The following is a 23,692-nucleotide window of genomic DNA, read 5'->3' on the forward strand; positions in this document are numbered from 1 at the left end:
CGAAACGAATAAGTTTGGCTCGTTAAAAACACGATCGATAGTTGCTCGTAAAGTAATAAGCCAAGTTTCTAGATATTTTGAAGCTCGTCAAATTGGGCAACACTCGAACTTAGGTTGATCAACCTATACTGCAACACACTCCAAACTATCGTTGTACAAACTAGTGTCGTACAGAAAGTCAAGCCTGAGTAGCTTAATTTATACTAATCTGCTCAATCACTTAAGAGACCGGTTCAGAAAAAAGTGATAAACAATCAAAATCCTAAACACGAATTTGACCTGGCTATTTTAAATCTAAATCGAGAAAGTTTCGAGCTGAACGTAGATCATGTCTATGACATTTTCCTCTTCAGTCCTCTGCCACTTCCGCGGGATTTCTTAGAATTGGAAATCTTCTCTCTGATTGCTAGTCGGATCCCTTGATTGCCAAAAAATTTCACACATGCCTGCCAGTCTTCATCACAGGTAATCATTATCGGCTCTTGATCCTCATCCTCATACTCGACAATGAAGGCCTGTGACTTCAGTCTTTTTGCCACTGCTTCCTGTAACTCTGGAAAACCAGATTCCGAAGAAAGCTGAAATTTCAAAATACCATCTCCATATTTTGCCTTTATGATCACAGCATCTTGTCTTGCACCCAAAAGAGCCGATATCTCCTTTTCTCCCTGTACTTCAGGGGGTTTAGAGCCTGATGAATTTTGTTGAACGGAATTATTTACAAGCATCGGCTCAACGATAGAGCATCCATCACCATTCCACCGTGTGATTTTATTCTGCCTACAGTAGCGTTTAAATGTAGATACGCTAACTGCAAAAACAAGCACGTAAGTAGGGCACATATATATGGATACGTACAAATATGCATTGTTACTTCAAAACAATCCAGCTTTATTCAAGCAGAGGAACTAAGCATGTTATGGAAGACTGGAAGCAAGATCTCCGAATTTAGAAGCTTACCACTGAGGGTCTTTGCAGCGTCTGCACGTTTCTGGCGAAAAAGTGATCGGAGATCATCTAAAGTAATCGAACGCTTAGTCCTATACTTTCTCTTTGGTGTCTCAATTGTATTTTTCTTCTTTGAATCCGATATAGCGGTGCAACTCTTTTCTGCACTTTCAACTTTTTGTCCAATGTTCTTAGCACCTAATTCCCCAAATATTCGTTCTTCGGATGAATCTAGCTGAATAATCTCCACGCCAGGCCGACGCTCGAACGTTTGGTTGTATTGAACCCCTGAATTGAGTTTCTCGTCCATAACATTGTTGGCTTTAACACATCTTCCTTCTAGAGAATACCCCTACATTGTTGCCGATTGGCAGTCCAGAAGAGTAATTAGTAATTTTGGATTTGCATGATTTCCCAGAAACTTGACAAACCAATGATAACGTCATCTTCATGGACAACAATGGTAATGAGATGCTAAGCTCTTATGGGTCATGCATATCACATAAAACTTGGAATATTTGCAACGACTGTTAGTATAATTTGTTGTGCAATTTATTTGAGAGTGAGGGAAAATAAATCTAGGTTAAATTTATGTTTCTCAAAGTGAACTCAATGCTAATTTGATAGGTAGAAAACCCACGATTTCCAACACTCATTATGGGTCCCATCGTGCGATGTAATTTGAACCGTTCATCTTGTAGGACCTGCAGAGTAGCACGTCCACGCAAAAAATCAACTTGATCGAACATCGATAGTATTTCAAATATTGAATTTTGACATACTCTGTATAAAATAGACGGCCATGGATATTTTAACTTTAAAGAATCAAAACGTCCATTTTACAAACCAAAATTCAATTTTCGATATACCTATCAATATCCGATCAAGCTGATTTTTTGCATACATGAGCTACTTTTCGGGTCCCACAAAATGATCAGTTCATATTATTGCAATAAATGAACGATGAGGCCCACAAATGGCAGTGGTGGAAACTAGGGTTTTCCACCCAAGGTGGAAAGAATATAATCTCCCAAAGGAAAGATGATGGATTGTTAGATGCAATTTTGTTATTTACCACTCCAAATATTTGCCAAAAGCCTAAAACACTAGCCACCAAAAATATTTCCTGAATAACATGAATTTTGAAATTCAAAATAAAGAACATTAAATGCAAACGAGGGTGGAACCGAACCCTACAGAGGCAACCCGTTAACATCAAGCATAACACACTGCACAACGGTCTCAAAAGAAAGCTTATAAGATGTCAAAGAATTGACTCAAAGAAGGGTTGCACACTTGCACTCCTCCGACTCCCAACTAAACAAAGTAGAAATCAAAAGTAAATATTTACCATTCCTCCCTCCTGACACTTTTCTCAACGTATCGATTCAGTAAATCTGAAAAACTAGGAGAGTTATTCAAGATAAACTGGAGAACAACGTCCTCGTCAGTTATGCATTATAAACTTGTGTGGCTATAAATAAAAGTAAATATTTTCTCATTGCGGTTATGAAAATAAGTTTGCACGGTTGTGATCAAGAGAGCACCTCTACCATGTTAAGTTTGTATGGCTGAGAGTAACGTGCAGAAAGGAAGAGAAGACTAACCTGAGCATTACTCTCTTCCACTTTCAAGAACTGAACTATATGGTTCATTTCAGCACCAATCCAGCAACCTGCATATAGAAACTGGAAGTTGTAAACCCTCTGCGATCTCATGGCAAAAGAAACTGGAATGCTGCCATTGTCTACGCAAAACTGGAAGATTTGCAGGATGAGCAGATAAGAGGATACCAGAAACATATTACCGTGAAATTAACATGATAGGCCACTGTCAGATACTTTTACGAAACTGAGGTAAACAAGCAACTCCAAATCCATTACAACCAGCTAACGTATAGGAAAAAGAATTGGTAAATGGTAACACAAAATCAGACATGCTACAAAAAAGAACAGGAAGGAAGACCTCTACATGAAGCATCCATGCTTATACAAAGACATACGAGCTGTACAACCAATGGACTGCTACACGAAACAGCAGCATAACATAGCACACCAGCCACTCTAGTCTTCTTAGAGAGAACTGAGAGTACAACATGATGCTAATCTAAGCTACTTAAATATAACTTCTATTTGTTTCAGAATCTCCATGGACATGTTTCATGCCAGACACAAAAACTATCAAAAACAAAAAGATTTGAAGCTTTTTCTTTTTCAACTTGGGAAGCTGGAGAAAGATTAAAATCCTAACAAGCACGTAAATAGAGCACATATATCTGGGTATGTACCCATATGTATTGTTACTTCAAAACAATCCAGTTTTATTAGAGCAGAGGACCTAAGCATGTTATGGAAACAAGAACAAGACTAGAAGCAAGATTTTTGAGTTTAGAAGCTTACCGCCAAGGGTCTTTGCAGCGTCTGCACGTTTATGGCCAAAAAGTTGGCAGAGATCATCTAAAGTAATCAAATACGCAGTCCTATACTTCCTCTTTGGTCTCTCAGTAGTACTTTTTCCTTTCAAATGAGATATAGTAATGCAACTCTTTTCTGCACTTTCAACCTTTTGTTCAATGTATTTAACTCCTAATCCCCCAAACATCTTTTCTTCTGATGAATCTAGCCAACGCATGAACTTTTTGATGGATTGATAAAAGTACTTGATGTCTGAACGATGGTAGGCTTCGACATATCTTCCTTCTAGAAAAAACCCCTACATTGTTGCCGATTGGTAATCCAAAAAAGGTAATTAGTAAATCTGGACTCACATGATTTCCCAGAAACTTAACAAACCAATGATAACTTGAACTTCATGAACAACAATGCTAATGAGATGCTAAGTTGCTAACCTCTTATGAGTCATATATATCACAAAAAAACTTGGAATATTTGCAACGATTATCTATTCTAATATACAAGAGCACCAATTTGGCACCTCCCATTTTTGAAGCCCCGTCACAAAAGTGTCTTCCATAATTGCCCATCTAAAAATAACAAATAGTTGTTATGGGCAAAATAGTAATCAATTTAAAACTACCTATCATAAATTCATAACCACCACCCCACTATTCCCACCCATCCTAGAAATGTGCGCACATAGTGTGTGCCCACCTTCTAGTTAGTATAATTTGTTATGCAATTTGATGCAATGAAAAGTGAGAGGGCACATAAATCTAGGTTAAAGTTATGTTTCTCAAAGTGAACTGAAAGCTAATTTGATAGGTAAACAGTTACTGAAAAGGTGATGGATTGTTAGATGCAATTTTGTTATTTACTAAAAATGCTAGCCACCAAAAATATTTCCTAAATCATACGAATCTGTGTACCCAGGCGCTGTCAAGTTGAAATTCATAATAAAAAGCATTAAATGCAAACAGGGGTGGAGTTGAACCCTACAGAGGCAACCTGTGTACATCAGGCAAAACACAGTGCACAATGGCCTCTAAAGAAAGCTTAGAAGACATCTGTGGATTCTCAATTTGCTCCAGGTCAGTCTTTTTCCACATAGATTGAACTGTAAAATATTGAAAAAGGTGGAACTCTTTAGCCTAAAGAATGGTTTCCGCCACTCTAAACTCATCCTATTTTGCACACCCCAAATGATCCACATAAAAGAAGGGGCTCAAAGTCATGCATTCCTCCTCTTCCCATCATATCAACCCACATTTATGCACCAGATCGGTAACTCTTATTAGAAAACTCAAGACGCCCCAAAGTACCCAGGCGCTATCAAGATCAATCCCCAAAACTCCCACACCATGCAGTGTTAGAGAAGATGAGGACAAAAACCATCTGGCTTGCACCTGTTAATAAGGATTTGTTATCTCTGGAACAATTAAGCAATAGTAAGGATCTTCTCATCAGCCACACACTCACAAAAAGGCCCCCATTGAAAGGAAAGCAAATGCCCGTCCCCATCAATCCCGAAAAAAACATATCACCTCGACCCTCCAATTTAAGCGCAACACATAGAGTCTCAGAAATCCATAAACCAAATTAAAAGTCGCGTTAACTGACCCTTTCTTGGGAGTTAGGACATGATTTTCCACAGATACCTCCTTGTATAACCACTAGGAAAATAGCAGGAAGTACCTCTCAAGAACATCCTACCCACATCATTTGTCTCATTTGCATCAACCATATGCCAACATAGACAAGCTACGATTTTCCAAATAGTTCGGTGGTAACCGTGGAATCAACAATTAGGCATAAGTCATTGCAAAGGATTTTTTCTAACCAAGAATTGAAGGGCTTACATAACCTCGAGTAGTGGCAGACTTATTAAGGGGCACGTGGTGTCGCGTGCCCCCACTCTAAATGGAAAAAAAAAATGTTAGTGTTCTTGCATTTGTTGAATAATTGTATGAGTGCTCCGACATACCACTTTTGTATATGAAAATGAATACATCTTTCTCATGTCATGCCTCAAATTTTTCTCCATTATGTTGGTTTATTTGAGATTGTTGATTTATAGATTGTTAATCAACTTGGGATGTTCTTTTTTTTTTTTTTGAACGGCAATCTACTTGGGATGTTAATCCACTTGGAGAAATTTAAAATGTCACAGATACAACTATCTCATTCTGAAAAACCCTTTGAGATCAACTGGAAAGTAATACTTTAATAGTTTTAATTTACGAACTACTTCTGTGCTTATTTTTAGACACTTTTGTAGGAGTAGATATTAAGCATTATAAACTTTTGTGGCTAATAACTGAAAGTCTAGGTTAAATATTATCTCATTGCGGTTGATTGTGAAAATAAGTTTGCACATTTGCGATCAAGAGAGCGCCCTCAGTATGTTAAGTTTGCACGGCTGAGAGTAACATGCGGAATGGAAGAGAAGAATAACCTGAGCATTGCTCTCTTTCTCTATGAAGCATTGAACTGTAAGGTATATTCCAGTGGCTTGTGACCCAAAAAAGTTAAGTTTGCACGGCTGGGAGTAAAGTGCAGAATGGATGAGAGCCTGAGCATTGATCGGTTTGTCTATTGATCCTGCAGATGCATGAAATAGTTTCTTTATTTTAGCACTAAAGAACATGAAACTGGAACCTATACATCATCTGCAATCTCATGGCAAAAGAAACTGGAATGCCGCAATTATCTACGCAAAACCGGAACTGGCAGGATGAGCAGAGATAAGAGGACATCAGTAACATATACTGAAACATGATAGGCCACTGTCAGATACTTTTGTGAAATTGAGGTAAACAAGGAACTCCAAAGCCATGACAACCAGCTAACATATAGAAAAAAGAAATGGTAAATGGTATTATGGTAATTTCATCTTAAGATCAGACTTACAAAAAAGAACAAAAAGGAGGACCTATACATGAAGCATCCATGCTTATACAAAGACATACAACCAACAGACTGCTACATGAAACAGCAGTGTAACAAAGCATACCAGCCACTCTCGTCTTCTTAGAGAGAGACTCAAGAGTACAGCATGATGCTAATCCAAGCTAGTTAGATAAAACTTTTTTTTTCTTCAAAATTTTCAAGAACATGTTCCATGCCAGACACAAAAATTATTGAAAAAATAGAAAAGATTTGTCGCTTTTTCTTTTTCAACTGGGGAGGCTGGAGAAAGATAAAAAAGTTCTCATGTAATGTGAAGGATTAAGAGAACTAAGGCTCAAGACTCAAGAGTTAAACCTAGTTTATGAATTATTTGATTGTTAGCAGCAGCTCCTGCCCATAGCCAAATCCTTACTCTGACTTAAAATCTTAGTAAAACCCCTCAAAATACACATCTCTGAGTTCTACTCCTTTTTTTTAACTCAAATCAAAGAGACCTAATTGTCATACCAAATTAACGGCTAACTAAGCAGCACAAATCGGACACAGGGACATGACACAGACATGCAAACACAACGTTTCTTAAAAATACAGACATGGACAAGTTGTGGACGTGTTGTACTAAAATATATCCTTGTATTATAGAAACGTATAAAAGACAAAAATATTATCTCTATAAAATTGAGATAAAAAATCAGAAATAGTATACAAATTTTTATATAAGTGTACATGACTAAACATCCATGGAAATTTTTACGCTAGTCAAGTTATAAAAAATGCACTTCAACCTCTTAATGAGTTCTTACTGCGCCCAAGAGTGTCTCTTACGATGTCTTGTCGTCTCCGAGTAGAATAGTACTATTATTTTCGGAAATAATTTTTTCATTGCTTCATGGATAAAGAAAGAGTATTTTATTGGAGCAGAGTTAAAATAAAGAGACCGCGCGACGCAGTGCGTCTCAAAAGTAATTAGCTAATATATATATGACTTTTGAATAGCTAATTTGGTCTTTAAACTTGGAGAGGCTCTTGCACTTGTCCTTAACAACTAACCCGAAAAAGACTTGAGATTTGCTTCAGAAGTCCAACGGTTGCGTTGGAAATAGCCAAGAAATAGGGCTGTTGTACCAAACACAGAAGCAAATCACACCACGTAGAGCCCCAACTGCAAATCCAATCAGGATTCTGGGCAGACTCAAAACAGTTCGGTTTGCCACTGGTTTTGTCATGTTTGTGACAAAACCAGGCACACAGAACACACAAATTTCTCCTACCACAGAGATAGAATCTTTTACGTTGTCCGACAAATTACCTACTCCAAAAGCCAATTTTTAATATGATGAAGAAATTACTACTCAAGCATGTACCCCAATTCTTCACTCTCTCTATCCCTGTGACTAGACGCCGGTTACACGTGATTAGGGTGCAAATCGTGTTATGCAAAAGATGAAAAGAGGAAGATCTTGAATTCAGATTAGCTGCAATTTGGGAGGAAAAAGAAAGGGGAGAAGAAACTTGGGATGGCAGTTCTTTTCTTCTTGGAAGCTTCTCAAGGTGGTAAGGGGTTAATGGCGTAGTTCGGGGTAAAAAGTGGTTCATTACCATAAGGATGTCGTCTATTATAAATTATAATAGTGTAATAGATATTTATGCTAGTAAAATGCAGAATTCATAAGTACTTATAGGGAGGGAAGGATTTGCTTGATTTAACGTGGAATATTTCTGAAGTAAAAATACCGAAACAAAAGACATGGCAGTCTATTAACAACCGGACCAACTCCCCACACCAGATTATGAAGTGCCGTTTCGCTTTCTTTTTTTTTTTAATTTTCTTTTTTAAAAAGAATAATTTTAAATTTAAATATAATAAAAATAAAAAATAAATTTTTATTTTTTTTGCACCGTTTAAAAGGTCTCAATAAAATTTATCAAACAAGATCCATATTGGTAGAAAAATTATTTACATGAACATATGGTTTTGTTTGGTTGGCATTTTAATTTAGTTTCGTTTGGATAGTAGGTGGAAAAAGAAATAGGGTAATAATTGAAGATGGGTAATGATTAGAGAGGGATGAGAAAGTAATAATTGAAAAAATAGAGAAATGATTGGAGAAAAAAATAGAGTAATAATTGAAAAATTAAACTAAAATGCTAACCAAACACAACCTATTTTTGAGTTTAAAATTACATTTTCTTTCAAAAAAATACTTTTTTCAAGAAACTGGAAAGTATTTTTCCGATAAACTGGGTAAACTGTAACAGTGCCTGAGGTCCCGTTCCGCTTTCTTTCTAAATCTTTTTTTTCAAAAAAAAAATAATTTTAAACTCAAATATAACAAAAATGAAAAATAATATTTCTATTTTTTTTGCACCATTTAAAAGATCTCAATGACATCTATCAAACAAGATTTATATTAATAAAAAAATTATTTATGTAATCACATAATTTTTAAATTTGAAATTACCTTTCTTTTCTAAAAATTCGTTTTTTAAGAAACCGGAATCCCCCGCGAGCCACTCCAATAAATCCCCCAAGGGCCACTCCCATAAAGAAGAGCGCTTGAGCCGCTTCAATTTTGGAAAACCAATAGATGCTTTAATATTGCACACGGTGGTGGTAGCCAGTGGCAAGTAAGCCTCATATCCGAACTGAAGGCCGCATAAGTCCAGCAGCGGGGACTGCACTTGGTCGGCGCGCCAGTCGGTGAGCGATCTCGGAGGCGAGTACATGGGGAAGTTTCTAATGCACTCCAGGGTTGAATCCGAGCCGATTTCGTCACCAGGACCATCCCTCCGCTCAGAATCCTGTTCACCTTCTTCCGCCCATATTTCCATCATATTTCACGTGGATCTGACGAAATCTCAAGTGCCTCGAGGACCACCGCATGTCCCCACCTCTCTCTCTTGCCCCGGCCTCCTTCTGTATCCAGTATATATAGTACTCCTACTAGTACTATTTACTACTTTAGACGTGCACGCGATTAGACGCGCAATAGATAAACAGAATAGTCACAGAGGATCCACAAGTGGTTGAATTTTGATCCCTCCGAGGGTTCAAATTTCCCAACCCCATATCTTCAGAGTTCCACCTAACCATGGAGTTGGTGGAGCTGCTGTCTCGGCCAAGAGGCCGTGCTCCAGTCTTGTTTTAATAATCGGAAACGTTCATTTTGTAGAATTCGTCCCGGCCTCCTTCTGTATCCAGTATATATAGTACTCCTACTAGTACTATTTACTACTTTAGACGTGCACGCGATTAGACGCGCAATAGATAAACAGAATAGTCACAGAGGGTCCACAAGTGGTTGAATTTTGATCCCTCCGAGGGTTCAAATTTCCCAACCCCATATCTTCAGAGTTCCACCTAACCATGGAGTTGGTGGAGCTGCTGTCTCGGCCAAGGGGCCGTGCTTCAGTCTTGTTTTAATAATCGGAAACGTTCATTTTGTAGAGCTCGTTGAGTTGAATAAATATGTAAAAAAATCAGCTCGATCGAATTGCCTGGAACATTCCAAAACGTCCTCCCAGTTTCTTTTCGTATTCTTTTGGAAGTCCCTAATGTCACGAGCCTTTTATCTAATGCCACGAGCATTAAATGCTCTGCAGGGTAGAATTAGTTAATTGTCTTCTTTTGGTCAAAAGCAGTAGCCTATGGAATTTGTTTCCCAAACTACCCTTATGTAAATGAACAAAACCCTTATTCGGTTTGAACAAAGGATAATGCTACGTCCACCGCTTCTTATTCGGTGACCAGCCCACCGCATGGTGGGCCCCACTCCCTAACAAAAAAAACAGCAGAAAACAAAACAAAACCACGCGAAAACCCCACAGTTCAAAAAAAGCGCGCAATCTTCTTCTTCTTCTGGTTCCGAGACAGAGAGAGACAGAGAGAGGGGACAGGCCTCTACACCACCTGCACCGACGACCCGCATCACTACCTCCGACCACCACGTCAGCAGCTCCACCTCCGGCGACCACCTCCACCAGCTCGCAAGAACCGCGCGAAAACCTGCCGATTTGCCCTAAATTCTAATCGTGACGCACTCCACCACCAAGGTATACGTCTCTCTCTCTCTGAACTTGCCAATTTACCCTCAATTCTGCATCTTCAAACCCCTGAAAATTAGAGTTTCAAAATTTGGGAAAATTACAGATTTTTTCGTTTAGTTTTATTGCATAAATTAAGGTTCGAAGTTGATATCGGCTAGCTGAACTTGTTTCACATGGGCTGCAAAATCCATCTTTTGGAATGGCGTGGTGGATTGGGAATGGGATATTTGGAAAATCAAACACATAGCAATATGATTTTTGAGTTGGATTCCAGTAATAAATGGTAGGACTTGTAGATAGAATAGGATGCCTATGGACACATGGCCTCCTAAAATTTGATATTTGCAGTTCTTTGTGAGAAAAATTAGGCGGCTTTTATTGATGGATGTTTCCGCTTCGAGTTTGAACATCTATGCTCTATACGAATAATTTTGTTCATATGTGCTCACTTCACAGTCTTGCTTTTGAAAAATATCAGAATAATGGATGGCAAGAGGGGTTTTTGAACCTTAATTCCGTGAAGTTTATACCTGAGATTGTTATTTGTTTTGAAAGGTTTCAATGGGGTTTATATTCATTGTAGCTGACTGATTTATATGACAAAAATAAACACATAACAATTTGGTATAAAGGGAAGTGCACTTTTGTTACTGCTACTGCAGTTTGGACTACAATGGGCTCTTTAGGATAAATTTTTTGGTGGTTTCAAACTATGTATGATCATGATGTGGTTGCCATGTAATTATGCTAGTTGAATTTGTTTCCCATAAATAGTACTAAGCAATAATTATGTATGTTATAATTGGCATGAGTTGTGATAATGCTTACTCGTTGAGTTAATTTTTGAACATGTAGGTGATGTTTCTGTTTCCATCACCATCGTATTTGATGTCGTCGAATTCTGTTCCGTCGACACTGCCTCCTCGACTGAGTGGAGACAATGAATAAGAAGTAGAAGAGGTATCGAGTGATTCTTCAAAACAATGTTATGATGAGATATATAGTAATGAGGATGGAAATGAGGCAATAGAAAATTCTGAACAAATAGTTGAGAAACCGAAGGTTGGAATGATATTTGATACACAAGATGAAGCTTACCGGTAACCGAAGGTTGGAATGATATTCGATACACAAGATGAAGCTTACCAGTATTACTCAAGATATGCTCAACAAATGGGATTTGCTGTGGCAAGAACAAACTCGAGAAAGGGAAAAGATGGAAATGTGAGACATGTATGTTTTGAATGCAATCGTGGTGGAAAGGCGAAGGTGAAAACAAGCAATCCAGTCAAACCACGACCACAAACAAAATGTGGTTGTCGAGCTCAGCTTAATTTGTCTACAAGCCCGGATGGAAAGTGGAAGATAAATCGGGTTGCGTTGGAGCACAATCATGAAAATTGCCCGGGAAAGGCCAGGTTTCATAAGAACTATAGGGTCCTTGATGAACGTTGCTTCGTTTGCTCCGATGTAATGGAATAACGCCCCAAGCGTAGAGCCTAAAACGTCTGTTAAAGCATAATAAACCGGAAATCCAGGATCGTACCCAAGGAAATAATTATATGGCTTGCTCGGATTTGTAGATGCAAGTAGGGGCTTTCGGCTTTAAGACAGCCAACTTTGTTTTACTTTAACGATAGAAATAAAAGGGCTAAATTAAAAAGAAATTAACTAGAGAAAAGATAGGCTAGGTCTAGGAATTATTAACACCCAAGACCCGAGCTAAATCATACTTTTCACCCAACTACACAATTTAAGATACTTGGTTAAAGTTCTCAAATTGGAAAATAAAATGATTTGAGAATCAAACTAGCTCTAGAATTCATTTGGCAAATACCTCGTGCGAAAGAGCTCTAAGCATCATGTGTGGTGGGTAGGCGATGCTCCCACCTACACATGATCAAAGAGGTTAACACCTCGGTAATTTGACAAACAAACCCGAACCCCACATCAATTTTCAAATCAAAATTTAAAGCTTTATTGGGTGCAAAATGCAATTTTTGCCCGAGCCATGAGGTGCTAATCACACCCATGACCTAACCCTTGAAACTACTTACTCATATCTAGAGAGAAAAGAGCAAGCAAAAATCTAGCTAACATAATGAAATAACACGACTTGAAATAAACTAGAGATTAAGATAGATCGGGAAAAGATAAACAATTTTAATAAAGGCAACAATAACAAAAAGTAACAATTAAGGGCAGAAATTGAAATATTCAAAACTGAAAAATGAAGAACATTCAAGAACAACAAGAACAATTTGAATCTAGATCTAGATCTAAAATTAGGTAAGCAAATCTAAGTCTACATTTTAAAACAATGAAATAAGCTTTTATACTTCTAAGCTCCGCGCCTGGAATATTCCCTAGATGCTCTGAAAATCCCATGCTAAGCCCCTCGGCATCGATGGCAACGGCCTTAGAAAGCTCTGCTATGGGGCTCGGCATCGATGTAAAGCATTTCATCGCATCGATGCCGAGCTCAATAAGAGACTGGACCACTAAGGGGCTCGGCATCGATGTAACAAATGGCATCCCATCGATGCCGAGCTCAATAGCTCAAAGTTCTGCCTTGGCTGCCTTCCTTTTGCTCGAGCAATGACAGGTTCTGCTCGGGCTGTGATGCTTCTGCTCGGGCAAATCTTCTTTCTGCTCGAGTGAATCAGCTTCTGCCTTGGCCATATCTGGTTCTGCTCGGGCGAATCAACTTCTACTCGGGCAAAACAGCTTCTGCTCGGGCTGTTTCCACCTTGACATGCCTTAGGCCTCAAAGATTCCTTTATTTGGCGATTTATCTACAAAACAGAACTAAAACATTCTACGCGCAAACAACGTTAACAAAAACTATTTAGATATTAAATTAAACTAAAACTAGACACTAGCGCACCCTACATTACATTCTCGGGTGCTTATCAAACGTGTGAAAAGAAAGCTCCTACTGAATGATAAAGCTGGGATTAAAGCGTACAAGACTTATAACTCACTTCAGATTGAAGCAGGGGGACCTGAGAACCTTCCATATCTTCCCAAAGACTACCGAAATTATGTGGATAGCGAGCAACATAAATTACTTGTTGAAGGAGATGCTGAGGCAATGCATAGCTATTTCATGAAGATGAAAACTGACAATTCTGACTTCTTTTTTGCCATGGATTTGGATGATAAGGGTCGACTAGTGAATGTATTTTGGGCTGATGCAAGGAGTAGGGCAGCTTGTAAGGAGTTTGGGGATATTGTGACGTTTGACACAACGTACTTGGCAAACAAGTATGACATGCCTTTTGCTCCATTTGTAGGTGTGAACCATCACGGTCAGTCGATTTTATTAGGATGTGGTCTCATCTCTCATGAAGACACCAAGTCATTCTCGTGGTTATTTAAGACTTGGATGACATGCATGTGGGAATGTGCTCCCAAAGCAATTATTATCGATCAATGTATGTCCATGAAGAATGCGATAGAAGAAATATTTCCTAACACTCGACACCGGTGGTGCATATGGCATATCTTGAAAAAGGTGCCAGAAAAGTTGGGAAAGTACGACGCGTATAAATCAATTTCAACTTCTTTACACAATGCAGTTTATGATTCACTGACAATAGAAGAATTTGAGGATGCTTGGGATGTGTTCATCAAAAAGTACCAACTCCAAGATAATGAATGGTTACATGGGTTGTACTTAGAGAGGAATCGATGGGTGCTGGCTTTTGTGAAAGATGTATTTTGGACGAAAATGTCATCCACACAAAGAAGTGAGAATATGAATTCATATTTTGATGGTTACATCAACTCAAAGACGACCTTGAAACAATTTGTAGAGCAATATGGGAATGCATTGGCTAAAAAGGTGGAAAATGAGAAACATGAAGATACGAAAGATTTGCACTCTTACATCCCGTGCATAACTGCAGCTGAGTTAGAAAAGCAATTTCAAAATGTTTACACGCATGCGAAGTTTAAAGAGTTTTTAATTGTTCTTTGAAAGAAAGAAAAGTACATGATGTTTGGTCGGAATATGAGGTACAAAAAGACATGACATTTGGAGAAGTTGGAGAGGAATGGAAAAAACGTGTGCCATTTATTGTCGAGTTTAATGGTGAGACCAATGAAGCAAATTGTAATTGTCGATTATTTGAGTTTAGAGGAATGGTGTGTCGACATCAATTGATGGTGTTCCATGAAAGGAGAGTTCAAAAAGTACCAGAGAAGTATGTCTTGAGAAGATGGAGAAAAAATCTGAAAAGGGCCCATACTAAAATTCGAATCAACTACGATAACTCTTCATCGACAATTGAAGCACGCCGGCATGACAACATGTGCAATCTATTTAATAAGGTTGCCGATTTGACGAAAGATTCTCACGAGAAGTATGATAAGGTGATGGGATGGCTACGAGAGCTAAAAAGAGAGTTGATTGAATGTTCGGATGATTGTGGTAGTAATAAGACTTCCGGTATTCCAAATGATACTTGTCCACTTGGAGATGGAGTTCTACCTTCCAAAGAGAGCAGGAAGATCCTTGACCTGGTAGCTCTCCTTCGAAAAGGGAGACCGCCAACAAAAAGAAAGCAAGGTTTTGTTGAAAAGCTTGGTAAGAAGAAGAGAGAACCAAAAAAGAAGACATTGTCAATCGAAAAAGCGAAGGTATACGGTTTTTGATTTTGTTGTTGCATACTCTCTTTTTTTTGAAATTTGTTGCATACTTGTTAATATAGACATATACATATGTTGGATGAATGCTTATACTTATATTGTTTCACTCATTTCAAGAGAATGAGAAGAATGCAGATGGCAATGTGTTTGGGACACAAGAAAGCGTTGCAAATGTAAATATAAGAAACTTTTTTATTGCGCAGTTCGTTCCTAAAATAATTCCTTTATTATTATTATTTTTTGGCATAATTTCCAAGGCTATATGGGGCAATTCATGTGGCCAAACATGATGCCCCATAATATGCAACCAACTATGGCACAAGTTTGGAGAGGACAATCGGGTACTCAAGTTTCAGGAGGAGGACAATCGAGCAATCACCAAAGTCATGGAACAGGTTTCAACCAATTTTTTAACGACTTCCCAACTTCACAAAGCAACATGCCAAGTTTACTTGATAGTCAAGTTTGGAGAGGACAATTAGGTACTCAAGTTTGGGGAGGACAATTGAGCAATCACCGAAGTCAAGGACATGGTTGGGGAGGAGGACAATAAAGTTTTTTGAAAATTTTGAATGCAAGAGTTAATGGTGAACAATAGAAAACTTTTTTGATGAGTATGAACATGTGTGTCTCCTTTTTGTTGGTTACGACTTAGTTTCGGATCGTTAGAATTTTTTGCTTTCAATGGGAGTCGAACATGTGTCTCTCATTTGAAGTTCATATGTTACCTTTGGTGGACTGAAAGTTTTGGGTATGGATTTGTCTTAGGCCACAACGAGAATTTGGTGATTAGTTTTGTGAACTTAATGAAAATGCAATGGAGAGCTCTCTTTGAAAATCTAATTATGGTTTGAACTATTTTAGTAATGTGACTGATTTAGTACTCTAATTGTGGTTTTGAAAAACTGTGTTAAGTTGCACAAATCTTTGTGAGGCAAGCTATTAAAGCATAGTATTTGTCGTGATATTTTGTTCCCGGAAGATAGATTAATCAGACATTACAATGTTTAAGTTAGAAATTGTTATTAGTTCGAATTCTAAAATGTCCACAAATGCTGGCTCAATTAAGTGGATTCTTATTTGGGTGAGTTAGGTGAAATTCTTGTTCCAGAACTTGCGTCGGAAACTGTATTCATCTGAAACGCTTTTTCGAAAAAAGGAGACTCAAAAGGATACTACAACATCATACTTTTAATTTGAGGACAACATTTGAAAAATTTTGGGCAGCATCTCCCCTGTTTTAGTCCTAGCCCGACGTCTAGCGTCTCAGTCAAACAACAAGCCACAACAACAAACAGCAAAAACAGCAGTCTATAAGCCCACGCCAGGCATTTCTCATCCTAATTACCATTCATAAAATTAAAGTCATAAAGTCCTAAGCTGGGCAAACCAAGTCAAGCAAACAAATCATGTCTAAAACCCACTCCGAGTCATCATTTTTAAAGCCACAATTCCTGTGTAAGCCAGCGCTGAGTCATTCCATTACGATCATCAGTCACATTCAAATTTAAAACTTTAAAGAAACTCAAGCATTGTTATGAGCAAACCACAAGGTAAAGGAAAGTACGACATCCATTGACATCGATCAAGTGTGGTACATGTGTCATGAAAAAAGGATACAAAAAGGAGACATGAGCTAAGCATTATTACATAAGCTTTCTACCCCGGATAGTGCACCAATAAAAGAAAAAATAAATAAATGAGCAAAAAGAAAGAAAAAGCCTAGAGTGTCACTTCTTGCGAGGTCCCTTTGGAGTCTTCTGAGTCATGTTCACCAGGGCCATTCACGTTTACTTGCACATATTTGCACCGAGCAAAAAGAAAGGAAAAGAACATTGCAATGTACATGCACGTATTTACACCACCATGGACGTCCACGTTTGCTTCCATAGGTACGAGCAAAGGTGGGTAATCGGTGCAGAGTTGAGCAGGTTGAGAAGACAATTGCACATTGCAATGAGCTTCGACATACACCCTCCAAGCTATCCAACTTTCATATATTCCAGGTAGGGCTGCAAACGATCCGAGCCGCTCACGAGCGGCTCGGAGCTCGGCTCGATAACGGCTCGACTCGGCTCGGTTCGAGACAAAAACGAACGAGCTCGAGCTCGAGTCCTGGGCTCGTTTCATAAACGAGCCGAGCTCGAGCTAGTCGAAACTCGGCTCGAATTAGCTCGCAAGCTCGATTATATTATATATATTTATATATATATATTTTTTACATATTTATATTTATTTATATATATTTGTTTCATAAACGAGCCGAACGAGCCGAGCTCGAGCTCCATAAATACATCTCGAGCCGAGCTCGAGTTCTGCAGCTCGTCACGAGCTCGAGCCAACTAAATTTTTGGCGAGCCGAGCTCGAACACTCTAAAACTCGGCTCGGCTCGGCTCGTTTGCAGCCCTAATTCCAGGGACTTTTCCAACAAAAAGAACATAATAGAACCTTTTTCCAGCCATTCCTAGATAAAAAAGAAGAAGCAATGTCAACAAAGAATTGAAACATGATCAGAACATTCTTATAAAGATACGGGAAAGAGGCATTATAGCCAGGGTCCTATTCACTATTTTATGTCATTTGTACCTGATCTAATAAGAAGTGTCTATAATATGCTTCTTGGAATTATGACACTGGACTAAAGTTATTTTGGTTGAAGTTTATGATGTTATAATTTTGTGGAAATCATATGATCTGGTATATGTTTGTTGTGATGGAGGTGCAGCCATGTTTGCTCCTATGGTTAAGGTTAATCCATATGAATTAAGCAGGACTAAGGAAGACATGTTTGGAACATGGGAGATGTGGGTGCGAAGGAGGAAACTGATTTACAATTTAGCAAAGAAAATTTCCTACATTACTCAGTTACTTCTACAAAGCAAATACCCATGATTTGTTCTGTTTCTATTTTCAAAAAGAGTTCATTAGCAGTTCATTCCGACAAAAGTCAATGCTTATTTGATGAGACTGCAAATTTTTGCAATTTCGAACAGGTAATCAGACACACTAACAAGTAGCAAATAGGTAAACAGGAAATCAGACACAAACTTTCACAATTTCAAACCCTAATTCATTAGACCAGTGCACACAAAGTTTCTCAACTTCGAACACTAATTTTCATTAGACCAGTACACATAAAGTTTCTTAACTTCGAACCCTAATTTACCCAATCAAACTGAACACAAAAAATCTGCAATATTCCCAATTTTTGAAACCCTAATTTTTGGGGGTTTGAAGATGGAGAATCTAGGGAAAATTGAAAAGTTCAAAGAGAGAAAGAAGAGGAGGAGAGACCTTAGCTGTGGAGTGCGTCCCAATTTGAATCTAGGACAAATCCGCAGATTTTCGTGATTCTCGCGAGGTGTTGGGGGTGGTTGCCGGAATTGGAGCCACTGACATGGTGGTCGGAGGTGGTGATGAGAGTCGTCGGCGAAGGTGGTGGTGATGGGGATCCTCGGCGTAGGTAGGTGGTGGACGTGGTGGTCGCATTCTGATTCTCTCTCTCGCTTTCTCTTGGAACCAGAAGAACAAGCATTGGGCTTGTTTTGTTTTCTGCTGTTTTGTTTTTTTAAAGGAGTGGGGCCCACCATGCGGTGGGCTGGTCACCGAATAAGAAGCGGGGGGCGTAGCATTATCCTTAAAACCCTTGTTCAGCTTCTGATAATACCGTTGCTTTTCCACCGCAAATTTTCATCACCATTTTTGTTTCATGTTTTGTCTCTTTCCGACCTGACTTCCCATTTGTGCTTCACCAACTTTCACAGGTTTGTATTTTTTATTCGTTGCCACAACATTCTAGGTTTATTTTCTTAAGAAATTTTTTTCTGACAAGGAAAAACAAAGATTATTTTCTTAAGTATACGTTTAGGCCAGGGTTTTATTGGAATATTCAAGAATTACTATTGTTGAGCCAATCTCAAGGGGTTGGCCCTATTGTCAAGACTTGAGACTTAGGGATTTACTTCTTTCTAAGATTTTAGGTTTGAAATCTCTTAGGTGCTATCACATGAGGTGTTGTCAAGACTTGAGACTGAGAGCAATTTTTTGGTTTTATCGTTCGACAACCACATGAGGAGAGGAGATTTTTTTCTTCTTAAAAGGTTCTTTTTTTTAGAAGTATCTTTAAAAAAAAAAGTAAGTTAAAATGGAGAACCATGTGTATGTTTATTAGAGAGTGTAACATAAAAAAAGAAAAATTGAAAAAATGGATAGATTATTTAGGGTCACCAACTCACCAGTGTGAATGATTTTGAGAAAAAAAAAATACTGTACTAAAATCTGGAGTGTGAGAAAAGCACAATTTTCGTTTTGTTTTTCCAGTAGTTAAAAACTTGATTTTGCTCACTATCAAACAAGAAAGGGATAATTACCCCAAAAAAAAAAAACAAGATAGGGATTCCACTAGTAGGGTGAATGCTTTTGACGTCTGCTATCCACTCAAATTAGAAGGAATCTGTCAGGGGATGGATTGGGTAGTTGAAGAGTCAAATTTAGAACTAAGGGCAGTTTGGGAAACAAGTTCCATAAGCTACCGTTTTTTACCAAAAGAGGACAATTGAGTAATTCTACCCTGTAGAGCATTTAATGCTCGTGGCATTAGATAAAAGGCTCGTGGCATTAGGGGCTTCCTTTCTTTTCAGTCTCGTTTCAAAATAAAAAAACAACAAAACAAAAATAATGAAACACCAAGAGCTGTTCTTACTTCTTCTTCTATTTTTGTCGTGGTATTGATTTTTTAAAAAATTTGCTACATTTTTATTAAATTTTTTAGATTGATCATTGGTCTTGCCCGAAGAAGTCTAAAAGATGAAAAATTAAGATCAATATTCAAAAAAAATCATATAAGACGACACTAACAAAGAAAAAAGACCAAAAATAACCAAAAAAAAAAAATGATAGACCAAAAATAACCAAAAAAAATGATAAAGACCAAAAAAAAACCAAACAACTGTCTTTTTTCTCCCTTAGTGTCGTCTTGTATGATTTTTTTTTTCGGAATTTTGATCCATTTTTATATTTTTCTAATTCTTCTTAGCGAAAAGAATTAGAAAAATGATTTTGACACTCCACTTGTTTTATGATGGCACTCCAAATTTGGAGTGCCATCATAAAAAATGAAGCGCCAAAATCATTTGTCAAAGAATTATTAATGTTACTCCGTAAATATTACGGCAAAGAAACTCAATAAAAATTACGAAAAAATCTATAATACCGAAAAAATACCAGAAAAATCCTAGCCATTCAGCTTAGGCGGCTGCAGCTTACGATGGGAGGGTTCATGTGAGGGTTAAGCTCGTCTATGTACCTTATTTTAGGTACTTTGTCAATCTCTACTTTCTCGCTATCATTATGAGGCTATGAAAGAGATCTGAATCGTTCATCTTGTAGTTTCTAAATCCAAGCATTTATGTACAAGAAATCAATATCTCATTGGATTTGATAACTCTATAAACAAATTGTTTTAAAGTGGATGAATTTAGTTTGAAACCATATGCACCGCTTATTTTATAAAGCAAAATATACCGCGTTTATATAATTATCAATGTCCAATTAAGTTGATTTTTCGCACACACGTTCTTGGTTATGGAGTTTACAAGACGAATAGTTCTGCCCGATTTCTGCATGCTTTTCTCCTAGATCTCCGGACTCTTGCGGAAGACATGTCCATTTTCCGCCAAAGATTTTTCAACTATCTCCGAGGCTCAGCAGAAGCTCTGCCCGATTTCGTCCAGCCTTATCAGAGATTTATTTTCTCCGCCAGCTTCCCGGATGACTACCTGGAGTTTGTACGTAACTTTTATATAGTCTTACACATTTTATTTCGTTTACTTCATGGTTAAGTAATGAGTATGGTGTATCACAAAAACACCGATCTTAATCAAGTTTACCTATATCGTATTGAACAATTTAAACACAATCAAGACCTCCATTGTATTGGATTTAAATAATCTTTCTCAAATGGAAACTAGGCTAAATAACACAAAAGTTGGATGAACAGTCGAACACCAAAATTGATGATATGCATCTACTCTTTGAGAATTAAGGTACTCAATTTTGTTCCACGAAAAAATACAAAAGACTATAAGTTCTCATTTGACTAAGAAAATAGAAGCGCCCTCATTCATCAAAAAAGGAAGACAGTAATAAAGCTTCCTTACCCTGAGATGTCCATAAAAACAGCGAGAAAATTCCGCAAAACAAAAGTTCAACTCTTGACATGTATCTATGCCTTCATGTATGCATTTGGGATTAACCTCCCAAGTATTCTTGCCGAAGACTAGCATGGCTGTCCTAGTTCAGTCTTTTCCCGTAGAATATGGATCAGATTGCACAAGATAATCGTTACAGGGCTGAGGATATGCTCTTCTACGGAAGATGTATTACTTTCCCAAACACTGATTACAAGAGGACTACAATAAGCAGTTCACTTCCCCCCTTGGGGGTGGGGACAATGTGGTGAACTCTCTTCAACTTCTAACTTCAACCGATATCTACAAGTCATACCCAGCTATTCAATTCTAAATAGAATTCTAAGAGCATCCACAATATAATAATCAAAACTAAAAGGTTATTAAAGTTAGCAATATTTGCTTAAAAAAGTGCTCACATTGTAATAACCAAACTTAGCAACCTCTTAGCAACTCATCAAATTTTGACTTTTGAATAACCAAACTTAACAACTTTTACCAATAACCAAAACTCAATAACCAAACCTAATAACCAAATTCAAAACTAAAAAATTAAAAAACACCTCACGTTAGAATCGTCTTATCGAGACGAATAATTTGGTGTGGTCGGGTGTGTGATTGGAACTCGTTTGCAATTGGACATAGATGCATTGCGTATTGTGGGGTTTTTTTTATAGGAATACAAAAATAACCAATGTGGAAATCAAGTTTGTTAGGTTTGATTATGAACTAAATGGATAATCAAATGCTGACGTGGCACATTTTGGTTATCGATTTTGATTATTCCCATTGCAGATGCTCTAACAAGAACCTAGAATAATCACAGCAAAACGGGGAAAAATCAGGAGCAAGTTCAACAGGTGGTCATTCCAGAAGTTTACAACTTTTACAGTAGAACCAAACTCTACAAGAATGGTGCTAGGAGGTTACCATATTTACAAGGAATCCTCCTTATTGGTCCAAAGTCTCACAGGAGCTCCCCAGATTGGCCATCACATCATGAACGGACAATCTGATTATTTTGCTGCCGGATAAATTGGATACATCCACACGCTCCAGCAGCTCTGCATCGCAGGTTATTAAAACCAATTCATTATCATCATCTAGGCACTCGATATCAAACGTACCCATGTCCACTTTCAGCCTTTTTGACACTTCTCCTTTGAGTTTGGCCAGGGACACGACACAGACACGCAAACACAACGTTTCTTAAAAATACAGACATGGACAAGTTGTGGTCGTGTCATACTAAAATATATCATTGTATTATAGAATCGTATAAAAGACAAAAATATTATCTCTATCAAATTGAGATAGAAAACCACAAATAGTATACAAATTTTTATATAAGTGTTGCACGACTAAACATCCATGGAAATATTTACGCTAGTCAAGTTATAAAAAATGCACTTCAACCTCTTAATGAGTTCTTACTGCGCCCAAGAGTGTCTCTAACTATGTCTTATTGTCTCCGAGTAGAATAGTACTATTATTTTCGGAAATAATTTTTTCATTGCTTCATGGATAAAGAAAGAAAGGACAAAGAAAGAGTATTTTATTGGAGCAGAGTTAAAATAAAGAGATCGCGCGATGCAGTGTGTCTCAAAAGTCAAAAGTAATTAGCTAAAAAAAAAGAAGAGGAGACTTTTGAATAGCTAATTTGGTCTTTAAACTTGGAGAGGCCTTGCACTTGTCCTTAACAACTAACCCGAAAAAGACTTCAGATTTGTTTCAGAAGTCCAACGGTTGCGTTGGAAATAGCCAAGAAATACGGCTATTGTACCAAACCCAGAAGCAAATCACACCACCTAGAGCCCCAACTGCAAATCCAATCAGGATTCTGGCAGACTCAAAACGGTTCGGTTTGCCACTGGTTTTGTCATGTTTGTGACAAAACTAGACACACAGAACACACAAATTTATCCAACCACAGAGATATAATATAATAATCTATATTATATTACACAACGGTTTTGTGGCTCATAGATTTTTTTTACATAAATCTAGACCGTTCACTGAACACATATTTTCTTGCACAAATTTCCACCCTTCATGCAACCTTTGGCAATTTGGTAATTACACTGCATTATTTTCTGGAAAGTAAATGTGAATTCAATCCGAGGGCCAAAAATAGAAAGGCAAAATCACGGGTACACAGTCTCTAATAAGGCGTATTTTTTCGCAGTAATTTTCGAAGTCTTCCCCAAAAATCAGGCACACTAAAACCTTGGACTGGGTTCAGACTTCAAAAATCAGTGAGGAAGAATACGCCTAATTTTTGGGAAACCAAAATTTAACAAGTTTTATGTGCCTGATTGTTAGGAAACCAAAAGTCAGCCCAATTACTGTGTACGTTTGTGATAGTAGATTGGAGGGTTAGGATTTAGGGATGGCAATTTAAACTGAGTCGATAGGTACCTGAATCGATTTCCGAAATTATCTCTGAACTATAACTGAAATTTTTTCCGTGGGTACGGGTATGGTTGGCACAAAGGATAACCGAACGGGTTTCGGTTCGGTTCTGGTTCAGCAGATACAAACCCGAACCA

The 23,692-nt window shown here is 37.8% G+C and overlaps 3 protein-coding genes and 2 long non-coding RNA genes across 5 annotated transcripts; 3 read left to right on the plus strand and 2 right to left on the minus strand.

The window, feature by feature from the left end:
- Positions 1-109: 109 nt before the first annotated feature.
- Positions 110-9,086, minus strand: LOC131332628 (uncharacterized). The gene is made up of 9 exons (XM_058366926.1): positions 8,717-9,086; positions 7,526-7,563; positions 6,255-6,326; positions 6,114-6,189; positions 5,800-5,945; positions 3,348-3,660; positions 2,556-2,623; positions 961-1,300; positions 110-811 (listed from the first exon to the last, which is right to left on the minus strand). Exons 1-9 carry the CDS (start codon positions 9,084-9,086, stop codon positions 333-335), a joined length of 1,902 nt encoding a protein of 633 aa, XP_058222909.1. The 3' UTR covers positions 110-332.
- A 2,331-nt stretch (positions 9,087-11,417) lies between these two features.
- LOC131332629 (protein FAR-RED IMPAIRED RESPONSE 1-like) lies at positions 11,418-14,283 on the plus strand. Its single transcript, XM_058366927.1, has 2 exons — positions 11,418-11,719; positions 13,230-14,283. The coding sequence occupies exons 1-2, from the start codon at positions 11,418-11,420 to the stop codon at positions 14,281-14,283; spliced, it is 1,356 nt and encodes a 451-aa protein (XP_058222910.1).
- Positions 14,284-14,333: 50 nt separating this feature from the next.
- LOC131332630 (protein FAR1-RELATED SEQUENCE 2-like) lies at positions 14,334-16,149 on the plus strand. The gene is made up of 3 exons (XM_058366928.1): positions 14,334-14,892; positions 15,072-15,127; positions 16,048-16,149. The coding sequence occupies exons 1-3, from the start codon at positions 14,334-14,336 to the stop codon at positions 16,147-16,149; spliced, it is 717 nt and encodes a 238-aa protein (XP_058222911.1).
- Positions 16,150-16,449: 300 nt separating this feature from the next.
- LOC131333293 (uncharacterized) lies at positions 16,450-18,484 on the plus strand. Its single transcript, XR_009201769.1, has 2 exons — positions 16,450-16,960; positions 17,372-18,484. It is a non-coding gene; the product is annotated as an uncharacterized LOC131333293 (long non-coding RNA).
- Positions 16,509-18,584, minus strand: LOC131333294 (uncharacterized). The gene is made up of 2 exons (XR_009201770.1): positions 18,250-18,584; positions 16,509-17,419 (listed from the first exon to the last, which is right to left on the minus strand). It is a non-coding gene; the product is annotated as an uncharacterized LOC131333294 (long non-coding RNA).
- Between the last annotated feature and the right edge of the window lie 5,108 nt (positions 18,585-23,692).

The sequence above is a fragment of the Rhododendron vialii genome, chromosome 7a (assembly GCF_030253575.1).
Source record: "Rhododendron vialii isolate Sample 1 chromosome 7a, ASM3025357v1".
Lineage (NCBI taxonomy): Eukaryota > Viridiplantae > Streptophyta > Magnoliopsida > Ericales > Ericaceae > Rhododendron > Rhododendron vialii.

Coding starts and splice junctions, on each gene's coding strand:
- LOC131332628 (XM_058366926.1), bottom strand. CDS start 9,086: ATGGAAATATGGGCGGAAGAAGGTGAACAGGATTCTGAGCGGAGGGAT. Junction 5,946..6,113: donor CAGTGGCCTATCATGTTTCA/GTATATGTTACT, acceptor ATGCATCTGCAG/GATCAATAGACAAACCGATC. Junction 2,624..3,347: donor CGCTGCAAAGACCCTTGGCG/GTAAGCTTCTAA, acceptor TTCTATATGCAG/GTTGCTGGATTGGTGCTGAA.
- LOC131332629 (XM_058366927.1), top strand. CDS start 11,418: ATGATATTCGATACACAAGATGAAGCTTACCAGTATTACTCAAGATAT. Junction 11,720..13,229: donor AATTGCCCGGGAAAGGCCAG/GTTTCATAAGAA, acceptor ACGTGTGAAAAG/AAAGCTCCTACTGAATGATA.
- LOC131332630 (XM_058366928.1), top strand. CDS start 14,334: ATGACATTTGGAGAAGTTGGAGAGGAATGGAAAAAACGTGTGCCATTT. Junction 14,893..15,071: donor AGGTTTTGTTGAAAAGCTTG/GTAAGAAGAAGA, acceptor ACTCATTTCAAG/AGAATGAGAAGAATGCAGAT. Junction 15,128..16,047: donor CACAAGAAAGCGTTGCAAAT/GTAAATATAAGA, acceptor TGGGTGAGTTAG/GTGAAATTCTTGTTCCAGAA.